The sequence below is a fragment of the Mandrillus leucophaeus genome, unplaced genomic scaffold (genome assembly GCF_000951045.1).
Source record: "Mandrillus leucophaeus isolate KB7577 unplaced genomic scaffold, Mleu.le_1.0 Scaffold102, whole genome shotgun sequence".
Lineage (NCBI taxonomy): Eukaryota > Metazoa > Chordata > Mammalia > Primates > Cercopithecidae > Mandrillus > Mandrillus leucophaeus.
Genome location: NW_012098321.1, coordinates 4,803,993 through 4,825,997, shown reverse-complemented (window position 1 = coordinate 4,825,997; position 22,005 = coordinate 4,803,993). Strand labels below are relative to the sequence as shown.

Genomic DNA, 22,005 nt, shown 5'->3' with positions numbered 1-22,005 from the left:
ACCTAGATTTCAGAAGATGGATGGAAACACCTGGGTGCCCAGTCAAAAGGTTGCTGCAGGGTGAGTCCCTCATGGAGAACCTCTGCTTGGGTAGTGCAGAAGGGGAATGTGGGGTCAGAGCCCCCACACAGAGTCCATACTGAGGCACTGCCAAGTGGAGCTGTGAGAAGAGGGCCACCATCCTCAGAACCCAGAATAGTAGATCCACTCACAGCTTGTACCATGAGCCTGGAAAAGCCACAGACACTCAACACCGCATTGGGAAGCAGCCAGGAAGGAAGTTGTACCCTGCAAACTCGCAGGGGTGGAGCTGCCCAAGACCATGGGAACCCACCCCTTACATCAGCGTAACCCAGATGTGAGGCCTGGATTCAAAGGAGATAATTATGGAGCTTTAAAATTTGACCACCCCACTGGATTTTGGACTTGCATAGGCCCTGCAACCCCTATGTTTGGCCAATTTCTCCCATTTGAAGTGGCTGTATTTACCCAATATCTATACCCCCATTGTATCTAGAAAGTAACTAGCTTGCTTTTAATTTTACAGATCCATAGGCAGAAGGGACTCGTATTGTCTCAGGTGAAACTTTAGACTGTTTATTTTTGGGTTAATCCTGAAATGAGTTAAGACTTTGGAAGACCATTGAGAAGGCATGATTTATTTTGAAATGTGAGGATAAGAGATTTGGAGGAGGCAGAGATGGAATTATATGGTTTGGTTGTGTCCTCATCCAAATCTCAACTTGAATTGTGTCTCTCAGCATTCCCATGTGTTGTAGGAGGGACCCAGGGGGAGGTATTTGAATCATGTGGGCTGGTTTTTCCTGTGCTATTCTTGTGATACTGAATAAGTCTCACAAGATCTGATGGGTTTATCAGGGGTTTCCACTTTTGCTTCCTCCTCATTTTTTCTTGCCACCACCATGTAATGATTCACCTCCTACCATGATTCTGAGGCCTCCTCAGCCATGTGGAAGGGTAGGTCCAATTAAAGCTCTTTCTCTTCCCAGTCTTGGGTATGTCTTCATTAGCAGCATGAAAATGGACTAATACAGTAAATATTCATAAATGTTTGTGTAGATATATATTTTAATTGAGAGGGTAGAGTTTTGCCTTGGGTTTCCTGCATCCTACCACAAGTTCATGCTTAATTTTATAAGAAATTGCCAAATCATTTCCTAAAGTGGCCCACCAGCAATAGGTGAGGGTTCCAGTTTGTTTATATTCTCAACATTATATTTTCTGTTTTGGGGTGGGATATTATCTGGTGGATGTATAATACTATTTCATTGTAATTTCATTTTGTATTTTTCTCCAGATCGGTGATTTTGAGCACATTTTTATGTGCTTATTTACTTTTTGTATATCTTCTCTAGAGAAGAGTATGTTCATCTTTTGTCAATTTTTAGTATAGTTTGTCTTTTTATTACTGAGAAGTAAGAAGAAAGAACTTTATCAAAGTTTTGCAAGTAGTTTCCCCAAATTGTAGCACTTGTTATTTCTTTTACAGCTTCTTTCAAGCAGCAAAAGATTTTAATATAATGAAGCCCTTACATAAAAAAAATAAAAGCATTAGCTCCCATCCTTCTTATCTATTCAAAGTTATCTTTCCCCCAAATTCCTCCTCCCTCTCCTGAGTTATAAATAAATACTCAACTCTTCCTTCAAAATGTATCCAATATCCTCTGACTACTTGCTATCTGATATATAGTTTGGATATTTGTCTCTTCCACGTTTCATGTTGAAATGTGATTCCCAATGTTGGAGGTGAGGCCTAGTGGGAGGTGTTTGGGTCATGGATGTAGATTCCCCATGAATGGCTTGGTGCCTTCCCTGTTGTAATGAATTTATGTGAGATCTCATTGTTAAAAAAAGTCTGGGACCTCCCTCTCTCTTTCTTGCTTCCTCGCTCACCATGTACCACACCTGCTCCCCCTTCACCTTCTGCCGTGAGCAGAAACTTCCTGAAGCCCACACTAGAAGTGGATGCCATCACTATGCTTATTATAGTCTACAGGACAATGGGTCACAAATGCAAAAATAAACTTCTTTTCTTTGTATTAAAATTACCCAGCCTCAGGTACTCCTTTATAGAAACTCAAAATCGACTAATACACTATCTCGTCTTTGATTACTTTGGTAAATCAATATCATGTTTGAGCAGAGTGATGGTAATAATCTTTTCATCAGTGTCCTTGCTTCTGTTTTCCCCTGTTCACAGTCTATTCTTACTACTGAATCTAGGGTGATTCTGTTAAAACATGTTAGAGCATACCTTTCACCTGCTCAAAATATTCTATGATTTTAATTTTACTTATAAAAAGGTCAAGTATTGAAAATATCCTGAAAGATTCTAAAAATTAATCCCTCTCTCATTCCATTACTCCTCTGTTCTTATTTCCATTTCCTCTTTATTCTTCTCCCAAGTAACTCATCAATTTTCTTCATACATACTGGGATACTCCTACTTTTGAGGTTTTTGCATTGCTGCTCTCTCAGCTTGAAATAATCTCTCCTCAGAACACCACACACTTCACTCTTTCTTCTCCTTTGTGTCTTTGCCAAAATATTATTTTCTCAGTAAAGCCCTTAAGAAACACCTATTAAAAATTGAATCCCTACACTTCTACAAACTTTTCGGTTTTATTTTTTCTGTGATTTTATTGTAATCTGATAACATACGTATTTTTACTTTATCTTTTATGCATTTCACCTCCAATAAAAGAATATTATGAAATCACGGTTTATTTTCCTTTTTATTTACAATTGTATCAGTGCTAAAAGCATTTCTGACATATACGTAGCACGACATAAACACTTGTTAAATTAGTGAATTAATGCACCTTCCTTAAGAAATACAGAAAATAGTTTGAAAGGACAGTTCATCCATTCAACAAATATTTATTGAACATCTAAATTTTTAGGAATTCAGAATCCCTGCTTTTAAATGGAAATCTCAGTTTATGCTACGTCCCTATACTCTACCATACTCTATTAAATGTAAACACATTAGCACTTTATGGAATTTTTAACCATTTCAACAAATAACAGAGTAATACTGAGGATTAATAAGTTTGCTCTCAGACTTAAACAAAGATAACCTCTGTAAAGGATTTTGTTTTTTGACAAAAAGGGATAAAATTGACTTAAGCAAATATAAGTGGTTGAAGAAAACTAGTATTCTGAAGACAAAATTATCTTGATGAGTAGTAAGCAAACAGAATTTGATGAGGGGACATTTCTCCATCTGTGTTTTGGGTGGAGCTAGCTTTGGCTTAGGGTAAAAGCAACAAAATTGTAGAGAACTCAAATACTTTTACTTCTGAAATCTTGAAATTCCTCAGCAGATGTGGAGGACCCTGTCATTAAAGGAAAAACAGTGATACTAATTGTCCTTGCTGCTCCAAACCCTTGAAATACTTCAGTGACACAACATTTTTCTAAGGGCAAAGTATAAAATCCTTAATAGGACTCAGAGAAGAACGCATTATCCAGCCACTGCTAACTGTTCCGAATTCATCTCTTCATCTTTCTTGTAATCAGTGCACTCTTAGTGAAAACAGTAAACCCAAATCTCCATTATCTTCTTTATGCTTTATCCCTGTCCTTCAACATGCTATACAATCTACCTGGAATGTTCGCCCGCTTCTTAATCCTCTCTTCGCCTGGAGAACTCCTACTCACCCTCTTGTTCTCTGTCTCGATGTCACAGTACCTTGTTTTCACAAGATGCTGTGTGATTATCATTTCATACTAAACTTAACCCAAATATACACCTTAGTATTGTAAACCGGGGTTGCTTGTTTACATTTTCTCTTTCATTGGCCTCCTGAAAGCAGAAACTGGATTTTGTTCACTTGACATATCCAGTGTCAAGTCCTGAGTGTAGCAAAAGGCTGCTGCTCCATAAATGTGTGTTAAACAAGTTAAATGAATGGATCTTTCCCTTCTGCTTTCTCCTCTTTGTTACCACGAGAGTTTTTATATATACGTATATAGGCATATGTAAAAGAAACTAATATATACATGTTTATGTATATATGTTTATATACACACACACATACATACACATATACATAAAAGTTGAGCTTAGTAGTAGACACTAGGTGCGCTAAGTGAACAGGCTCTGAGGGCCTCTGGGCTCTTCCTCTTTCCAGCCAGACAGTGATAGCAGTTTTCTAATGTTGCTAATCTCTGGTAAACCACCCACGTTTGCTTTCTCACCTGGATAACTAACACTTAAAAAATTCAGGGTGATTTCTGTTTTTATGAGTGGACCCTGTCAATAGTTTCTTTTACATAGTTTACTCATATTCCACAATACAGGGCATTGCTTATAGTTTTCAGTGAATAAACATTTAATGCTGATTATGTAAGAAATGGTGACATGAGATAGATATGTAAGATAAAAGACCAAGTAGTTCTGCTCTGGCATCCTTTCTGTTTTTCAGAACAAGCCTCAACCCTAACATTTGTTGCTTCCTCTGTGTTGATTGTGTTTTCCTCCTGTGTGTACCTGGTTAACACCTACTGATTTATTCTAATACCAGTTCAAGCACTTCCTCCTCAGACCATGTCACACACACAAGGGAGGCTTTTTATTTTCATCCTGTATAGTATTTTATATATGTCCATTACATTAATTAGAACTGGTAATTATGTATTAACTTTTGAGAATATTTGGCTAACACCTATTTCCCTCCCTAGAGTATATATTCTGTAAAAGAAGGGTAGTGTCCTATTTACTCAATACTGTACATCCAGATCACAGGACTGACTTGATATCTAGCAATTATAAATTCTTGAATGAATAAAGAAAAAAGTGAAGAAACATGAAGGATTCGCAGAATGCAAGATTTTTAAGAAAACTAGACACTAGGGTGAAAGTAAAGGAAATGATATGTCTAAATTGGATTGAAAGGCAGGATTAAATTTTACATATTCATGTGTATATATAATTCAATCAGTAGTGAGAAGTATTGAAGTGTTTTAACTGTGGGAATTAGTGAAATTCTATTTGCATTTCAACAAAATCAGTGATAATAGTTTCAATTATTCATTGTTGAGAATCTCATAGGAACACAAAGACTATGATTTGGAGTCAAAATAAATTTCCACTTGCTTCTCAATTTAATCATAAAGAGAAAATAAATCACTTTTTACTGTTTATTTGTAAATTTATTACTCTATTCATTTTATGCTATATTGTTGACTTCAACTCAGCACCCCCACCTCCACACTGTAATACATTAAACTGATGTCCTTAAGGAATTAACTGAAATGATTAGCAGAGTCTCTTTTCTGAGGTACATAAAACAGTAGTTGGCCATTTTCTTAAATGTATGTCATTTGGATTGTTTTCAAAGGAATGTTACCATCTTTCATTTCTGTAGTTGTTTTATTGTTCACAGAGGTTAGAACATAGAGAAAATGAGCATCTTAATTTCCTTAGTAACTTTGGACTTAGGATCTTGAACCATAATATAACCTGTGTGTCTCTTCAGAAATAATAAAAGGAAAGATTTACAACATGTTTAACTAAAAAAAGGGAATAAACTAGCATTCCATATGCTACTCTACACCAATTAAATTAAGGTGTCTAAGATATTCAATTGTTAGTCTAAAGATTTTGAAAACAATAGACTGTTGCTACATTGTTCCAATGGCAAGCAGGGCCAACTACATAATTTTCTAGGTAGACCCAGTGCCAAATGAAAATGTGACACTCTCTGTTCAAAGATCAGAAAAAAAACCTTTTCTCACATGGTATTTATTTTCTTTCTTGCATGGTAAATGTATGCTCTTTAATGTTGAACTGTCCTGGGCACAGGGATACTCAGTTTGTACAGACCATCACGGGCATGCCCTGCAAATCCACACTTGGGGCAAGCACATCCTGATCTAAATTTCCCTATCCCTCTGCTGAGTGCTTTGGGCTACAGTGGTCTTTGGGTATGAATGGAGAAGAGGGTCACTAAGAACTTATTCTAGGTGGGAAATTGGTGAGAGGCAGAACCACACATGAGCAGACGCCTCCAGCACATGCTCTGTTGTCCCATCAGACCTTGCTTACAAAACCAACTCAAAGGTACAATTTTTAAGCACTTCAAGATGGCCACTGGAGAGCATCAAGCCCCAGGTATGAGGTCCCACTCGGAGTTCAGGGTCCTGTGCCGCTCCACTGGTTATTTACACATTAAGTCAGGCATCATGGTAAGTGTAAGATTACAGCCTCAACCAACAAGTCATTCTATGTAAGAAACAGTACTGCCTAAGATCATCAGTACAAGCCAGCCATGAGCTGTATACATTTGGATTTAAATGACTTCCTCTTTACACATTTGAAAAAGTGTGACCGATTCAAGTTTATAGATTTGCCCAAGTGTGATTATTCCTTCAGTTTGCTAGTAATGGATTTGACCACCAATGGTAGCATGCTACAAGATTATTCCTAGTGACATTTCAGCGGCTTCACCTCCAAAGCTCCAGATCAATTTGTACAATAAATTGGGAAAGTGCATTTATTTTTACCATGCACTCCCTAACATGCTTACACTTCCCTGGAGCATCCAAAGACTGCTTTACTAGAAAGTTTTTCAGTTCTACTCAATAAATTACCTTGTTTCAAAACTGTCTGTTTCTCCTCTATACACCCTCATTTTTTAAAAAAATGAATTTCTAATTCATTTCCTACCTACTGTCAGCTAACTCACTAAATGGAATTTATATCTCAATTTTATTTCAATAATTGACTTCTGAGAACACTAAGAGAAGCTCAGAATCTTACAAATTTTGACAATGGTGATCCCTGCAATAAAGATTAACTATGCCATTGACAGATGCTAATAATGTTCTACAAATAATATTAAAGGGAAGAATCCAACTATGTATTCCCAGTGACAAAAAATTACGTAATATAAGGGCAATTTAGTTTAGTGGTTAGATTTATATCCTAAATATGTGTCTTCCTCTAAATAGCCATGTGACCTTTGGCCTGAATTTTCTTTTTTGTAAAATGTGATGAGAGTTTCAAAGATGTATTCAAAATGGTCTTTTATTGGAAACACGGCATTTTGTTTCTGTCTCCGGGAAGGCAAAAGTTATTTGGGAGAAGTAGAGAATCACATAGTGGGAATACTCCAACATCTTAACGCCAAGACCACACATAGGTGAAAGAAGGACAAACACGAATGAGGAGTGTTTCTAGAAATGGGAAACGTGATTTCTGGTACAAGGCCATGGTGGGAACTTCTTAGCGTAGGGTTCATGGTTAGACTTAAAACATGACCCAAATTCCAAGCAAAGTACTGTGTTTATGTCAAATTATTTTATGATTCTACCAGATTAGCGGAAAAAAACAGTAATCAAAATGTGATTTTAAATGCCAAAAACTTGTAGGTTTCCTACAGGCCATAGAAGGAACTTCAGGGTTGTATGAGGCAATACGTATGTTATTCAGTGCTTAGGAGCAGAAGATAGCCTGAAGCAGGTGAGTGAATAATTCATATCAAGAAGTACAAGGTTGATGAGTTTATATTTTCATGGGAACAAATCTAGTTTTGAAAAGTTACTTTTTTAAGCAAATAAGTATGTAATGTTAGAGTATATGGTAAAAAACAACTGGAGTCATTAGATCCTAAATCCTCCTGTCACGGAGCCATCCAAGTTTGTGGACTGTTGACTATCTGAGAATACAGTCCCTAAAGCTTCTCTGATCTCTGGCAGGATATTGGAATGTGTTCCATTCTTTGGCAAAATTGCCCAATACACAAAACTTACCTTAGGAATTTTCCAATTCTTTTTTGATCCCCCAATATATTGAACAAATTTTCACTTCTTGATATTCTTTTAATTCGGAATTAAAAAGACAAATTTCTGAAACATAACTTAGTAGAATGCTTTTAAATTTTAAAGTAAATGGTTGCAGTATTCCAAGGATATGATATTTTCCAGAAATACTTCATTAGTTTAAAAGTGCCTAGATTACGTTATTATTGTATACTAACTCCCATCTATACTACAATGTATTTCTAAAATGTCCCATATGTTCGTATCATATGTATCCTCTATCTGTATAAGGATTTTGATCAGTAAAGACAAAATGAATGAATGTTTTGGTAGAATGTGCAAGGCATGTGTTTTTAGGACTCTCAGTAAGGTACCCATTCTAGTCATTGTTTGGGCCAGTCTTCAGAAGGTGATTTTGCTGGGTGCAGTGACTCATAGCTGTAATCCCAGCGTTTTGGGAGGCTGAGGTGGATCACTTGAGGCCTAGAGTTCGAGACTAGCCTGCCAATATAGTGAAATCCTGTCTCTATTAAAAGTACAAAAAGGTACTGGGGCATGGGCACGCACGCCTGTAATGCCAGTTATTGAGGAGGCTGGGGCATGAGAATCGCTTGAACCCAGGTGGCTGAGGGGCAACAAAATGAAACTCGGTCTCAAAAAAAAAAAAAGGTGATTTTTCTATATATTCTAGCGCAGTAAACTATTTGTTTATTAGTCAGACCTTTTCTAATCAACGTAGCAAAATATCAAACTTCAGATAATAAACAGTAGTTGAAAGATAGCTCATTCATTTGTAATTTTTTTGTTTGCTTAAATCATAAGATGTATAATTATAATTTTTTTTAAAAGCACTGAATTTCCCCATTCCTCCGTTCAGCATAGGAATACTTAAATTTGAAGAAAACAACAATTCTTGGAAGAATAATTTAATTATATTACAGAACTAAGTTATGAAGGTATCGGCACAAAATACTGTGTTCAGGTTCTTGCTAAAGTTCATGAGGTGGACTGATGACAACATAGGTGTTCAATAGTTTTTGTATTTTTTTCCCTAAACTTAAGCCTAACCCTCACCTAAGCCTATAGTTATGTGTTGATTAAATTACATGTAACACAGAGCAGCCTAACTGGTATTTGAAATGAAACTGAGAAACTGCTTTTCTCCTTTAATCTTTTCTCTGTGCATTTCTATGTTTTCTAGGTTTCAAAATACTAGAGGATAAAAATTCTTAAATTTTACAAAACAGATAAAGTATGGTTTGAAATTTTTAAAAAGCTGTACATTTCCTGGAACCTCTTAGTTTAAATGTGTAAACTGTTACATATTAGCATTATCCTGGAATTATCATATCATGAAGGGCCTTCATAGGCATCAAAACCCAATTATTAATAACACTTAGACTTAATATCCTTTATTGAATTGTATGAACCAGAATTTCTAGTGTGCCTTCAATTCTATACATTATTTGACCAAAGTAAGTATTGCCATTATGAAAACAGAGTTGATTTACCTATGAAGCATGGGTTCCATATTTGTACATAGTTGAAAAACTGCTAGCAGTGGGCATTTGGGGTAATTTTTTTTTTTAAAAAAAGGACACGTGGATGAATGTTTTACTTCAAATGTCACTATTTTCTTTCAGATGTGCTGAGTCTGATCTTCGATACAGTGTCAAATTTCCTAACTTGTAATGCAGGGCATTTTTTAATATTAAATGAAAAAATGTGAATTAAAAACAAAATAAAATGTTATTTAATAAAATAAACCAGATACAAAATCTTGCCTTGTATTTACAGATAAATTTTAATGGAATATTTCATGGTCTAACACAAATATGAGACCCAATGACACTAAGTCTTGTACAGCCTTTGGCTTACCCTGTATAACAAAATCTGTTATTTAAAGTAGACTATAAAATACTTTATGGTAAGCGAACTTCCAAAGACACAAAGAAAATCCTCCATAAATTTAAAAGCTTATCTGAAATCCTTATTGGCAGAAGCTTAGGTTGGATATATGATTAATTGCATTATCTTCGGTAGCTGAAATATATAATACTGGTTAGAGTGCGAAGGTTAAAAAAAATAGGTTTAGGTATTTTTGCTTCTGTTCCTACTCAACATTAGTAAACACACTTAAGTGAATGTAAAATTACCTTTACAGAGTTTTAAAATTTTGGCAATCTCAAGCAAATTTCCCTAAGTCAGCAACATTTTTTTTTTAACCCTTAGTCATCGTATTACAAGGTTCATATATTCCAAGGAATATTGATTAAATGTTGTACAAATTAGATAACATTTATTTTACTGATGCTTAATTTTTAAAACCTCCATTTAGAAATTTACAAGTAAAATGGGCGTCATCGAGGAAAACTAAAATGGATGGATAATGTATGTAGTTGAATAAAAGGTATTCAAAATAATGTTTTTGGCGTAAAGAATGTTTTGTACCATCATTTTAATGACCTGTCCCTGGAAAAAAGAAAGTTCCATCTTTCAATGTCTGTTTTCAAGGTTAAGAAATGTATTAAATGAATAGACAATTCAGTAATGTCCAACAGATAACTAAAATTCAAATTTTATTTTTCCATATTTATCGGACAATTTTTTTTCTGACAAGACTATACTGAAAAATGAAGTGCAAATGGGAACCCTGTAAAAATGTTTATAAGAGTTGTACATGACATACTTTAAACGCCGCTAAGTACACATTGAATACTTTGTAAGTATATAGGCATATCAACATGCAAGTGTCATGTACCTAATATTACAATATGCATTTTGTTTTTTGAAAATGTTAATGACAAGAGTAGATTCAGTAACTATGTTTCTCCATTTTCTGTGCTTATATGGTTAATTTTGTTGGATCTTCTTTATAGCACAGAATTTATTTTTTATGCTGTCATAAATGTACCCTTCCAAAAGTTATGAATTTCATGTCATAAATAGCACATTTTATTTTCGAAGCTGCATTACTGGGAACACCTGCGTTTCTGGATACCATTTTCAGAGATAAGTCTTTAAATTATTTTTAGTATGGCAGACTTGTTCTAATGTTGTTTGTGTGGAAATGTTTATGATAAAAATGGAGCTTTCTTGAGGGAGTATTTTTTGGTTGAATGAAAAGCTAAACAACAAATTCACGAATATTGATGTGAATGCAATGTGAAGAAAACAGGTCAGTAATCTCAAATTCATAAATCCTTGGGTTATGACTTGACTGCATCATAGAATCTACAATAAGTACAGTAGGTACAGTTAAATAAATTTGAAAAAAAATTAAAATTGTATACATTTAAGAGGAGAAAGAGTACTAGCTTTGAAAAATTTCTAGATTTTTGTTCTATTTATGAGATTTATTCAATACATTAAAAACACAGAGAAAAGCAAAAAGGCTAGAGATATAACAATTCAGTTTACATTTCATAGTTTTTTTTAACCAATTGGTGACCACTGCTTTCAAACATCAATATTTTATTGCGTATGATTTTCACTATCAGTAAATATAAAGAGAAAGTGTCTACTAGTATCATGTACACGAAAAAGCATCTGAAGAAATAAAGCATTTGAGGTTTGACAGTACTGTTTGTAAGTGTAATGTTGCATTTCATACCGCACTTAAAAGTCCATGTAGTCACTGCTGCTTTGACCCTGGATGTGGAAAAGTGCTTAAGTGCTGAGCCCTGGTAGGTTTTTGTTTTGCCCCTGCAATCTTCAAATATCTTTTAACTTTTCTTCTTTCGAAATATACAGTATGTTTCGTAGGGGAAAATAGTGGTTTTTTTTTTGTTTTTTTTGTTTTTTGTTTTTTACATCTCTTTCACATTTGGGCCCATTCTCTCCAAAATAATCATACATTTCTTGATATATATATGTGTGTGTGTATATATATATCTCAAGATATATATATCAAGATATATATATATCACTTCTTGATATATATATGCATACAAAATATGTGAAGATCAACCAAATATTATTGATAACATAACCACATAACATAGAAACATCTTACTTTAAGCATATTTTAGAGATTCACCATTGTAATTTGAGATATTCATGTTTTTATTTTTTCCTACAGAAGAGTCTGTCATTTCTGTTAGGATAATTAAATTACATCATTGCAAAATTCTTAATGTGTCTATGCAGACAAAATGAAGTGGGCATTTGTGGCAATACTGTGCATTATATGAGGATTATTTATTAATAAGGAGAAATTTTTAAAATACTTAAATTGGTCTCATACAGATAATACTACTTGGTAAAATAATTCATATACATGATTTTTACTTAAAACACACCATAAATTTATAAGAAATTGTTACATTTTAAAAATTAAATATCAGATTGGATCGCAAAGTGTTGCCATTTTAATTATTTTTAAAAATCAATACAATTATATTAACATTGAAATATTTAATAGGCATGAGAAGGACTATTCTTATAAAGTTATAATATTTTGCCTTTAGGAAAAGCTAATGATAGAAAAGGAAAAACAAATGCAGATTCATACACCACAGAATACACTGAAGAACTTGGCTTTTGAGATTTCCCAGGGGGTGGGGAGTGCACTGTTATAATAGTTCCGTAAGAATGCTTCCTGGGATATCTGGTAAATAATTATTTCCTCTATTTATATTGAAGTATCATAGCCCATGTTAAAAGTGAGAGGTAGAAGGATTATTGTAAGTATGCATGGCAGAGAACTTACCAGCTATGTCCAATAACTATTGCATTCAGTATTAATAATCTCAATACATAAAAATGCTGATGATTTTAGAACCCATTCTTATATGTTGTCCCCTTTAACTCTCTTTATTATCTTGCTACTTTCAATCCATTGCCTTTGGAAGGGTATGAGTGCAAAGGGCTTGTTCAGGGGTAGAATAGAGAGAGAAAGGGAAAAAATGAATAGAAAAAAAAAGATATTTAAAAATTCCCATTAAGATACAGTGACTAACTATTAAAAGTACCCTATGTTCTTTCATTGACTACATTTGTACTTATAATAAAAGTACTACAATCTATGAAAACATGCACACATTTCAAACAAAACTGAAGAATTCCCAATTCAATAAGATATGAATCGAAATTTAAAACTCACGTTATTTCTTTCTCTGCAATAACACTAAAAACTAATCCAAATAAAAATGTTACTGTGTCACATTAATAAGAAAAACTTAACTTGTCCTTGAATTAGTTGTATTTTAATGAATGCTTTAGTGTGTGAGAGGTGAAGATTAGCAACCTCTTGGATCTTGTTGAAGAATTCTTTAAAATCCCTTTGCATTAAGTATCCAGCAATAGAACTGCAGATATTGCACTGAGTATATTTCAATATTGCCAGTGTATATTTCAAAACAAATTCTATTATCTACACTAAGATTTCCTCTTTCCCAATATTCAAAATGCATATTATAATTACATGGGTTTCCAACATCCATACACAGCAAGTACAAGATACTTACATGTACGTACACTGTAGTTACCTATATTTTGCATAGTTTTTAGTGTGTACTTTGTGCCACTTAATAAAAAGCATTACTCAACAGTAATTCTCATTAGGTGTTTCATTTATTTGGCTGTGATTACTGGTTATTTTTTGTTTTGTATTGTTTTATCAGAAATTAGCATTTGCAAAGGGAAATAATATTGGGCAATTTGAGCGACTCTAAGTAATTAGCAATATCATGGGAAAGTTGCGGTAAAACATGAGGTTTTGCGTTTTCTCCACAATTAAAAAGCATAATGTAAAATTTCATATTTGTTGTCCACTAAATTATCTTGATGTCCAAAGAAAAACAAAAAGCATTTGAAATGTTCCCCTTGGTAACACTTTGCAATAAGTGGCACTAAATTACACGATAACTGCTATGTTACATGGAAGAGCCATCACTGTCAAACAGCTGCTATACATGTGCCTATATGGAATCTCAATGCTGTTACAATCATGAGTACATAATTACAAATGAGCTTGTACTTTTGATTGAGATATTTATATTTTTACAAAGAAATAAAAATAAATGAGGTGTTAGTTTCTTTGCCATATTTGGGAAAGTTAGTTTTCTTTCTCTATTTGTTCTTTTAATTGTGGGGTTTCAATGAAAGATTAAGCATCTTGAATCAATATGAGATCATCCAGTTTCTAGATTAAACTCCAATATCAGGTTCCTTAAACTGCTTCTTGGATTCTCTGGTAAAAGAAAACAAGTTGAAATTTCTCTCTCTTTTCTATTTTTCTTTCTCTCTTATACACACACATATACACACACACGAACATGCACACCATCAATACTCTGCTCATGCGCTCTGTCACAAACATTTCTTTTTCCTCCTAATTTTGATAATAATCCTATCTAGAACACGCAAAAATTGAAGAAAAAAAAAAAGAAAGAAAGAAAAATGCTGCTTAGACTTGATTTTGATGGAGGACAACCAATTTACACTGTAAACAGTACACTGGCAGAGAATAGCTACTTTTGGTAAAGAATAATGCTCCATATTCTACTAAGGGTGTGTGTGTGTGCACATTGCTTCCATTGAGTTCCCTACCTACTGTACTCACTTAGAAGAGACAGAAATTGACTCTACGTGCACACAATGTGCACGTTCCAGACAATGCAATTGACATCATTCTCATTTCGAAATACTATGTCATTATTTTCTGACTTGTTGGAATAGAAATGGGCAGAATTTTTACAATTTATTTTTTGTTTGGTTGAAAATTAAATAATTTTTAAAGGTATGAAAATTCATTGCTATTATTTTCTCCAGTTCAGAACATATCTAATTTAAATCAAACTATATTTAACAGGCAAACATTTGATTAGATCCCACAAATTATAATATACCAGTGTTTATAACTAGTATAGTAATCTAGTTGTTTTAGCTAACTGGATTTATAAGAGTTCTAATGAGATTTTATATTACTCTGAAGGGTTAAAAGAGTCAAAAATCTTGAAATGCAACCAATTTTGAATTTCTAATTTTACAGTGCTATAAATAATGACTGAGTTATTTAGGCAACAATTTAGTTGTTGGAGCCAAGTAGAATATAGATGAAATGAAGAAGGATGTAAATACAGCATCGATGAAGAGTGGCAATTTCGTAAGTGCATCCTGAAATTAGGCTTTAAATAGTAATTGATGATGCAGTTTGTACAACTTACTTCTGTAATAAGAACCTTTCCATTTTGTACTAACAGGATGAATTTTGCTTTGTGGAGTCTTTCTAAAGATTATGCATTGAAAGATATGAACAGTTTATAAACCTAGTCTAGTTTCAATGTGTCTAGTAGCACCTACCTGATTCTCTCAAACTACCATAGTATATTAACATATTATTGCATTTTTCCACAGATGGTATGGAGTGAACTGTAAAAACAAGCATGCAATCACATCAATGCAGACTTATTTCCTTAAAATGTCATACTGTATATGATTTATTATGTTAACACTCAACCACATCATATTATTTATGTTCTGTATATTCTGAAAAAGTGCTGTTTGACTGACATCGTCCTTTTTCTTTTATAAGAAATCAACAAGATAAATGCTTCAACAATCAAAAAAAAAACTTGAAAATTCTAACATTTTCCTTAAAAGATTTATACTTTACTGATAAATACTCTAAGATACAGCACCCTTGTCTTTCATTTGATATTAATACATGATGTTGCACTCAACCATTCTTATTCCCCAAAAATATATTCCACAATACTATTTTTAAAACCATAGGCCATCATGCGTCAGACATCACAAGTATAGCTACCATATTGTCATATTTGTTTTCTTCTTAAAGGTGCAATGCTTGTAAATTGGATTTTTTTGAAATCTAACTGGAGTTTTATTCTTTAGCATATAATAAATTTAATGAGAACTAATCTAACAATATTTTATTTTACTAGAAGAAATAATAAGACTTTAGATTGACTGTGTCATATTTAAGAATACAGCATTTCTTAATGGTTAAATACACCAAAATTTTAAAATAATCCAGAGAAAGAGACTTTCACTTTGGAGTTAAAAGCATGGCAGAAATTCTCTATCACTCACTGTTTCATCAGTTTGTACCTCACAAAATGCATAGACAGGAATTTAATATAAAGAATTAGTTCATTTATACAGAAAACATATCTTAAACACTTCTTTTTGGCAAACCAACATAGGTAAGCAGCTCTGGAACTGCAAAATGAAAATTTGTAAAGTTTTAGCAAACTAAAATTTATTTTTAGGTTATTATTCAACTGTGGTTGTAATTTAAAACCTGAGGCTGTGCACTGGTTGTTAGCTTAAAATTACCTTTCCTTATAACATTGTGCTTCCATTGTATAACAAATAAAAATTAACAAGAACTAGAAAAATTTGTTGTTGAACAGTGCTAGGACATACAGACAAAAATACTAATACATGTTATCTACTTATAATATTGGTTTAAGTAATATCTAAAGGGATATAATGGACGTTAGAAAATGCTTACTTATGACTGAATTACATACAGCCAAAAAAGTTAAATATGTATCAAATAATGTTTAATTGGATTTATTATATGCACTATATACAGATACTAAAATGTCTCAAAATTGTGCCCTATGGATACTTCAATATTGTTTAGGCAGGTGAATCTTTATGAAGCAAATAAATTATAGAATCAAATTAGAGAAATGAATGAAATCTTTGTGATTCCAAAAGCAGTAAATCATTTGGAATAATTTATTGGTAAATGAAGCTACAATATCCTAATAGTAAGATCTATATAATTATAGAAGATATCATGTCATGATTGCAATTCGTACACATGGCTTCTGTATCAAATACTATATTTCAATAGCAAATCGATACAGCTTTACCAGTATAATCTCCAACATTCCAAAAACTACACTATAGTGTTTTTTTTTTAATTTTATGTTTTCTAGGACATATGTTTCCAAAACATGTTGTCTTTGAAGACAGACATGTAGAAAACAGTAATTGTAAACCTCTAACCTTCAATTAATCATAAGTACATTAGGTCCTTCCCTAATCCTGTTACTTGTGAAAGCTGTCCAATGGTAAACTAATAAGGTCTATGACTTAAAGGGGAAGAAATGGGGGGAAAAAAACTCTGCACACATTTTTTAATGTATAAAAACCACTCAGTATCATGATCCAAGGAGATGATTAACATTGTTAAGGCTGTATATTCAAGCACTGTATGTTAAAAGAGCAATGGTGTGAAATTTAGGCAGTAAGAAATGTCCTGCATTATGGATGGTACAGTAATTAAAGAATGATGCTTTCAACAGCTGATTGTTGGTATACACTGGCTACTGATAGCAGTACAGTATGGGAGTTAATAAGGGTAGCAGACGATGGTAGAAATGAATTCTGAAAGATGATAGCCAGTTTTCTCCAGCAGTCAGCCTGGTAGTAAAACTCAGAATCTTGGCCTGCATCTTAAATGAAATACTCTTTTTTCTCTTCAGCATTGACTTGGCTGCCTTCAGCATTGATAATGGCTGTATCAGCGTCTGGTGCATCTTCAGCTCCTTTAGCTTCATTTGTTAAATACGTTCCTGCATATATTGGAAGAAAAATATATTAGCTCTGTGAGACTGGTAAAATACTCAGCATTAAAGCGACATTATCTAGGAAGAAACTTTTGCCAGATTTTTGAGACCTAACGTGCTACCCAATTGACTCTTCTAAAGTTGCACTGTTTCCTTTCAGTTTTCAGATACCCCTGCAGGTGAAGTTACGGCTTGATCTACTACAGGCAAGGGCCAAACTGAAATGGGTAATAAGTAATTGTGACTTCTTTAATGATGGATAAAATCAATGTCAACCTTATAGCTGTAGCAATCAGGGTCTTTTGTTAAGATCTTTTTTGTTGTTGTTGTTGTTGTTGTTGCTTTTTTTTTTTTTTTTTGAGACGGAGTCTCGCTCTGTCGCCCAGACTGGAGTGAGTGGCGCAATCTCGGCTCACTGCAAGCTCCGCCTCCCGGGTTCCCGCCATTCTCCTGTCTCAGCCTCCCAAGTAGCTGGGACTACATTTTGTGAAGATCTTAAAAATGGTCATGTTAAACTTGTCACCGTTTATTTTGGAAACTTCTTTAAAAGTAGGTTATATTAATAAAGTGGTACCTGGCCCATTGCACAATATATATTTTCCTCACTAAATATGGCTACACAGATGTTCACAAATTGACAAACAGAAACATCAACCAAATAGTTATAGTTGGATTTCAGTTCTAGACATAAATTACAAACTTTCTTCTCTTTTTTTCTATTTTTCTGAGCCAGTGGCTTACTCTATGACATCTAGCCGTTGGCTAAACACTATTTTGTTAAGCCAATTCAACTTTAAATTTAAGTAAAATAATGAAGAATTCACTGAAATAATTTAGCATTTCTATCTCCCTATTGTACACACATGTACAGAAACATATATGCACTGATGTCATATTTTATAATGAAGTTAGTCTAGAATATTTTGCCAACGTTGAGTACTCTGACTGAATATAACCTACCTTTATGCCTCGCCAGGTATCGACCAAGCAGAAAGATAGAACACAGCGTGACAAATACAACTACAGCCACTATTCCTCCTATGAGAGCATGGTCAGGGCCATTCTGGCCAGCCAAAGCATTAGGATCTGGAAAAGAGAGGAAAATATTGTTCCAGTTCATGTGTTATTTAGTCATAGAATACATAACTGCATTAGAATGAATTATTTTGAAAATTAACACAATTTTTATTAAATAATACATTAATGTGTGTTACACCAATCATCCTGTGAACAAATATTATAATATACAAGGTATCTGGGGATATAATATTTGATACATCAATCACTATTGCCTTTGAGCTTACATTTTAAGGAAAATACTGGATAAGCAAATATACATACATGATTTTGTATAGTTATAGGCCGTTCCTTCCTCCTCACCTCCATCTGAAAATATGTGTGTGTATGCCTGTATATTTCTTTGGTGTGACTAACACAACTATATTGTTATCTAGTTAAAATAATGTCATGAGAAAGCCTAAGGCCAAAAATGATATTTGAGATTTATCATTATATAAATATTATTTAAAGCTATAGAAATTGACTAATTCACCCATGGGTGTCTAGATGGGGAAAAGAAGAGGTCTGAGAACTGACCACTGGGAACTTCCATATTTAAAATTCAGGAAGAGGAAGAACTTCCAGTTTTGCAGACTGAAAAGGAGAGAACAGTCAGATAGGAAGTGATATTGGAGAAAACACTGTAGTTGATCAAAGGGAGGAATGTATTTTGGCAGGAAAGCAGGGGTTGGGACTCTGTTAAATGCTGTTGATAGAAAGGGGAATATTAATACACAGCATCAAGATTTAAATGCCGGTGGAACTTGTGATTCTACAGGAAGTGATTGAAAAGAGACAAATTAATAATATACTTTTATATTCTGCCTTCAATAGGATTTCACAGGCAAGAGATCAGCCCAGAAAAGGATGGCCAGTTTTCAAGAAGAAATGAAAAGGCCAAAAGAATATCCAGACATTTGGGCACTCAAAAATTTGGAAAATTAGCTCTTCATAGAAATCACATAATAAGGGATAAAACTGAGTGAAGACCTGGGCAATAAAATCCACTAAGACTCAGCCCTGTGACAAAGATCAGATTGAGTGTACTTCCTGCTTTCCCAGGTTCATTGTTGCAGATAGCCTCCGGATAGCTATTTATAATTTACAGATGGATTTAAGAGAGAGTGAAAGTAAGGAAATAAATTAGGCTTGGCAAGAATGCCTTCAAAAACTAGGGCTGGATTATAGGAACATTAATCTGACAAATAGATTGTGAGTCTTCTGTATTTTTAGTGTAACTCTGTGTCAAAGGATCATATGTCTAGACAGAAAGAAAAAATAGTCTGACTGTTTGAAACTTCAAACAACCTCTAGACACCTAAACTTGCTAAATGCGAAAAGTGGACTATAAAAGCTGTGTATCCCTGATGGAGGACATACTCCCCAACACCTACTTCAAACAGAGTCATGGACTATGACTAACTAGGTTGAACTCAACAGAAGGTAGAATTTAGGAAAGCAAAAAAGAATGAATAGAGGAGAATCCAGGTTCTTCAGGGAACAACAATACTTTCCAAGACAGAGGGGCCTTGTCATGCCAGCCTGGCATGTTTTTATAATTGCTACAGATCCCTGATTACCCTGTGTATACCATTCTTCCTTTAATTCCAAATGGGAGTATATATTATCAAGGAGTGCTTCTCCTCTATCATGTGTATTGTGTATGGGATGGAGAGGAGCATTAATAACTTGTCTTCTTTTCAGCAGATGATGAAGAGAATTGTGCATATCTGAAGATCTTGAGCTTTGAGTGGGATACCTTGGTTTGATGGAACTTTCGTTTGTTTCTTTAGATGGGATGTGGTAGTGGTGTGTGTAAAGGAAACGAGGTGAAAAAATATTTGGTGATCAGAAGGGTATATTGGGGCCGAGATTTCTAGCTGATAAACATTTTCTTTGCTTTCAGTTATTAGAACTAGGCATTTTCCAGTCTCTCTTACAGTTGATTAAACGAAGTGATTTGTATTCTAGACAACTAAATGAAGGCTCAGCCAATAAAAAATCCTCACACATGTAAGCCCCTCCTGGGTGACCTCAGGAGATGAAAGTTGAAGATAAGAGAGTCAAAGAAGTAAGTAAAGCTACTTGTCACTAAATCTCCGGGAAAAAAAAAAAAAAAAAAAAAAGCCCAATTAACAATACACACTATGTTTTGTTTTGTTTTATATTTGCCCAGGCTGGAGTTCAGTGAGTGGCATTTTCTCAGCTCACTGCAACCTCCACCTCCCAGGTACAAGTGATTCTACTGCCTCAGCCTTCCAAGTAGCTGGGATTACAGGTGCCCACTACCATAGCTAATTAGCCTCGGCTAATTTTTGTATTTGTTTTTAGTAGAGACAGGGTTTCACCATGTTGGTCAGGCTAGTCTCGAACTCCTGACCTCAAGAAATCCACCCACCTTGGCCTCCCAAAGTGCTGGGATTACAGGTGTGAGCCACTGCATCCAGCCTAATGATACACCTTTGAAATGCTTATTGCGAGGGTATGGGAGGCAGGGAAGCTTTACTTTAAAAACATTAACCATTAAAATTAAAGTTATGAGAGTTAATTTTAGCTCTCTAATATCTATTTCTTGTATTTCCCTACGTTTCTATCATTGCCCATGAATCTCCAAAAATGAGGAAAAAATAAACCTGTCATATTTCTGAATTCACTATTCATATTACTTGCGATATACTTTGGAATCAGTTTAAAAATCCACCTCTTGCTCAATTTTCATATACAGTCATAAATCATATCCATTATATTTGCTGAGTACCTTTCAGAAATGGGTGCTCTTTTAGAGAACTTAGAAATCATTTTTGTTCATGTATCTCTGCACCTGTCTTTTTTGCTGAAGGTGAATTCTAAAAAGTATTTCTGGATCAATGGTATAAATATTTTGTAAAGGCTTTTGATAAATATTGTCAATGTACATTGCCGAAAAATTGTGCAAATTCACCCCCCTCCCCCATCAACAGTACCTGAGGGATTCTTTTCTCCATATTGTATTACATCAAAATATAATTTTAAAACATTTTGCCATTCTAATGTGGAAAAGTAACATCCAAATTTAAATGTTTTGGATTAATGAAATTACAGGTTAACATAATAATGTCTAAACCTTTTCTGCTATTTTAATTCATTAATTTTGAAATGCCTGTCTTTGCAATTTGTCCATTTTTCTATTTAAATTTTGTTTTAACAGCTCTCTTTACATAAAGATTCACATTTTTTAACAAGTTCTCTATTTTTCATTTTTGGTATTTTCAGATAGATTATTCTTACAACTTTATGTAATCAAATCCATTAAAGTATTATGTATGACACATGGCTTGAGGGTCATGGCATAAAATACTTTTGCAATAAGATTATATGCATATAAATCTATATGGTCATCTAACCCTTTTGTTATACTTTAATCCTTCTAAAATGTATTTTGGTCTATGACTTGAGTCTAAAGTGTTAAAATACAACTTTGTTTTTGTTTTTACAGCCAGCTGTCCTCCAAACAATTTCTTTCATCAATAATTTTATTTTTTAAAATAAATTATCTATCAATTTTATATATAAAATATTTGTCTATATATTTTATAGGTTTCTAAAATAATTGTCTATATATTTTTATGTT

The 22,005-nt window shown here is 33.8% G+C and overlaps 1 protein-coding gene across 3 annotated transcripts in view; it reads right to left on the bottom strand.

The window, feature by feature from the left end:
* Positions 1 to 9,568: 9,568 nt before the first annotated feature.
* CADM2 (cell adhesion molecule 2) overlaps positions 9,569 to 22,005 on the bottom strand; it is a 1,174,747-nt gene continuing 1,162,310 nt past the window's right edge. For all 3 annotated transcript variants that reach the window (XM_011976654.1, XM_011976649.1, XM_011976643.1), the window contains exons 9-10: positions 18,297 to 18,422; positions 9,569 to 17,342 (exon numbers count right to left, since the gene is read on the bottom strand). In XM_011976654.1, the coding sequence (XP_011832044.1) occupies positions 17,224 to 17,342; positions 18,297 to 18,422 (245 nt within the window). In that variant the 3' untranslated portion in view covers positions 9,569 to 17,223. The remainder of the gene's footprint in view (positions 17,343 to 18,296; positions 18,423 to 22,005) is intronic.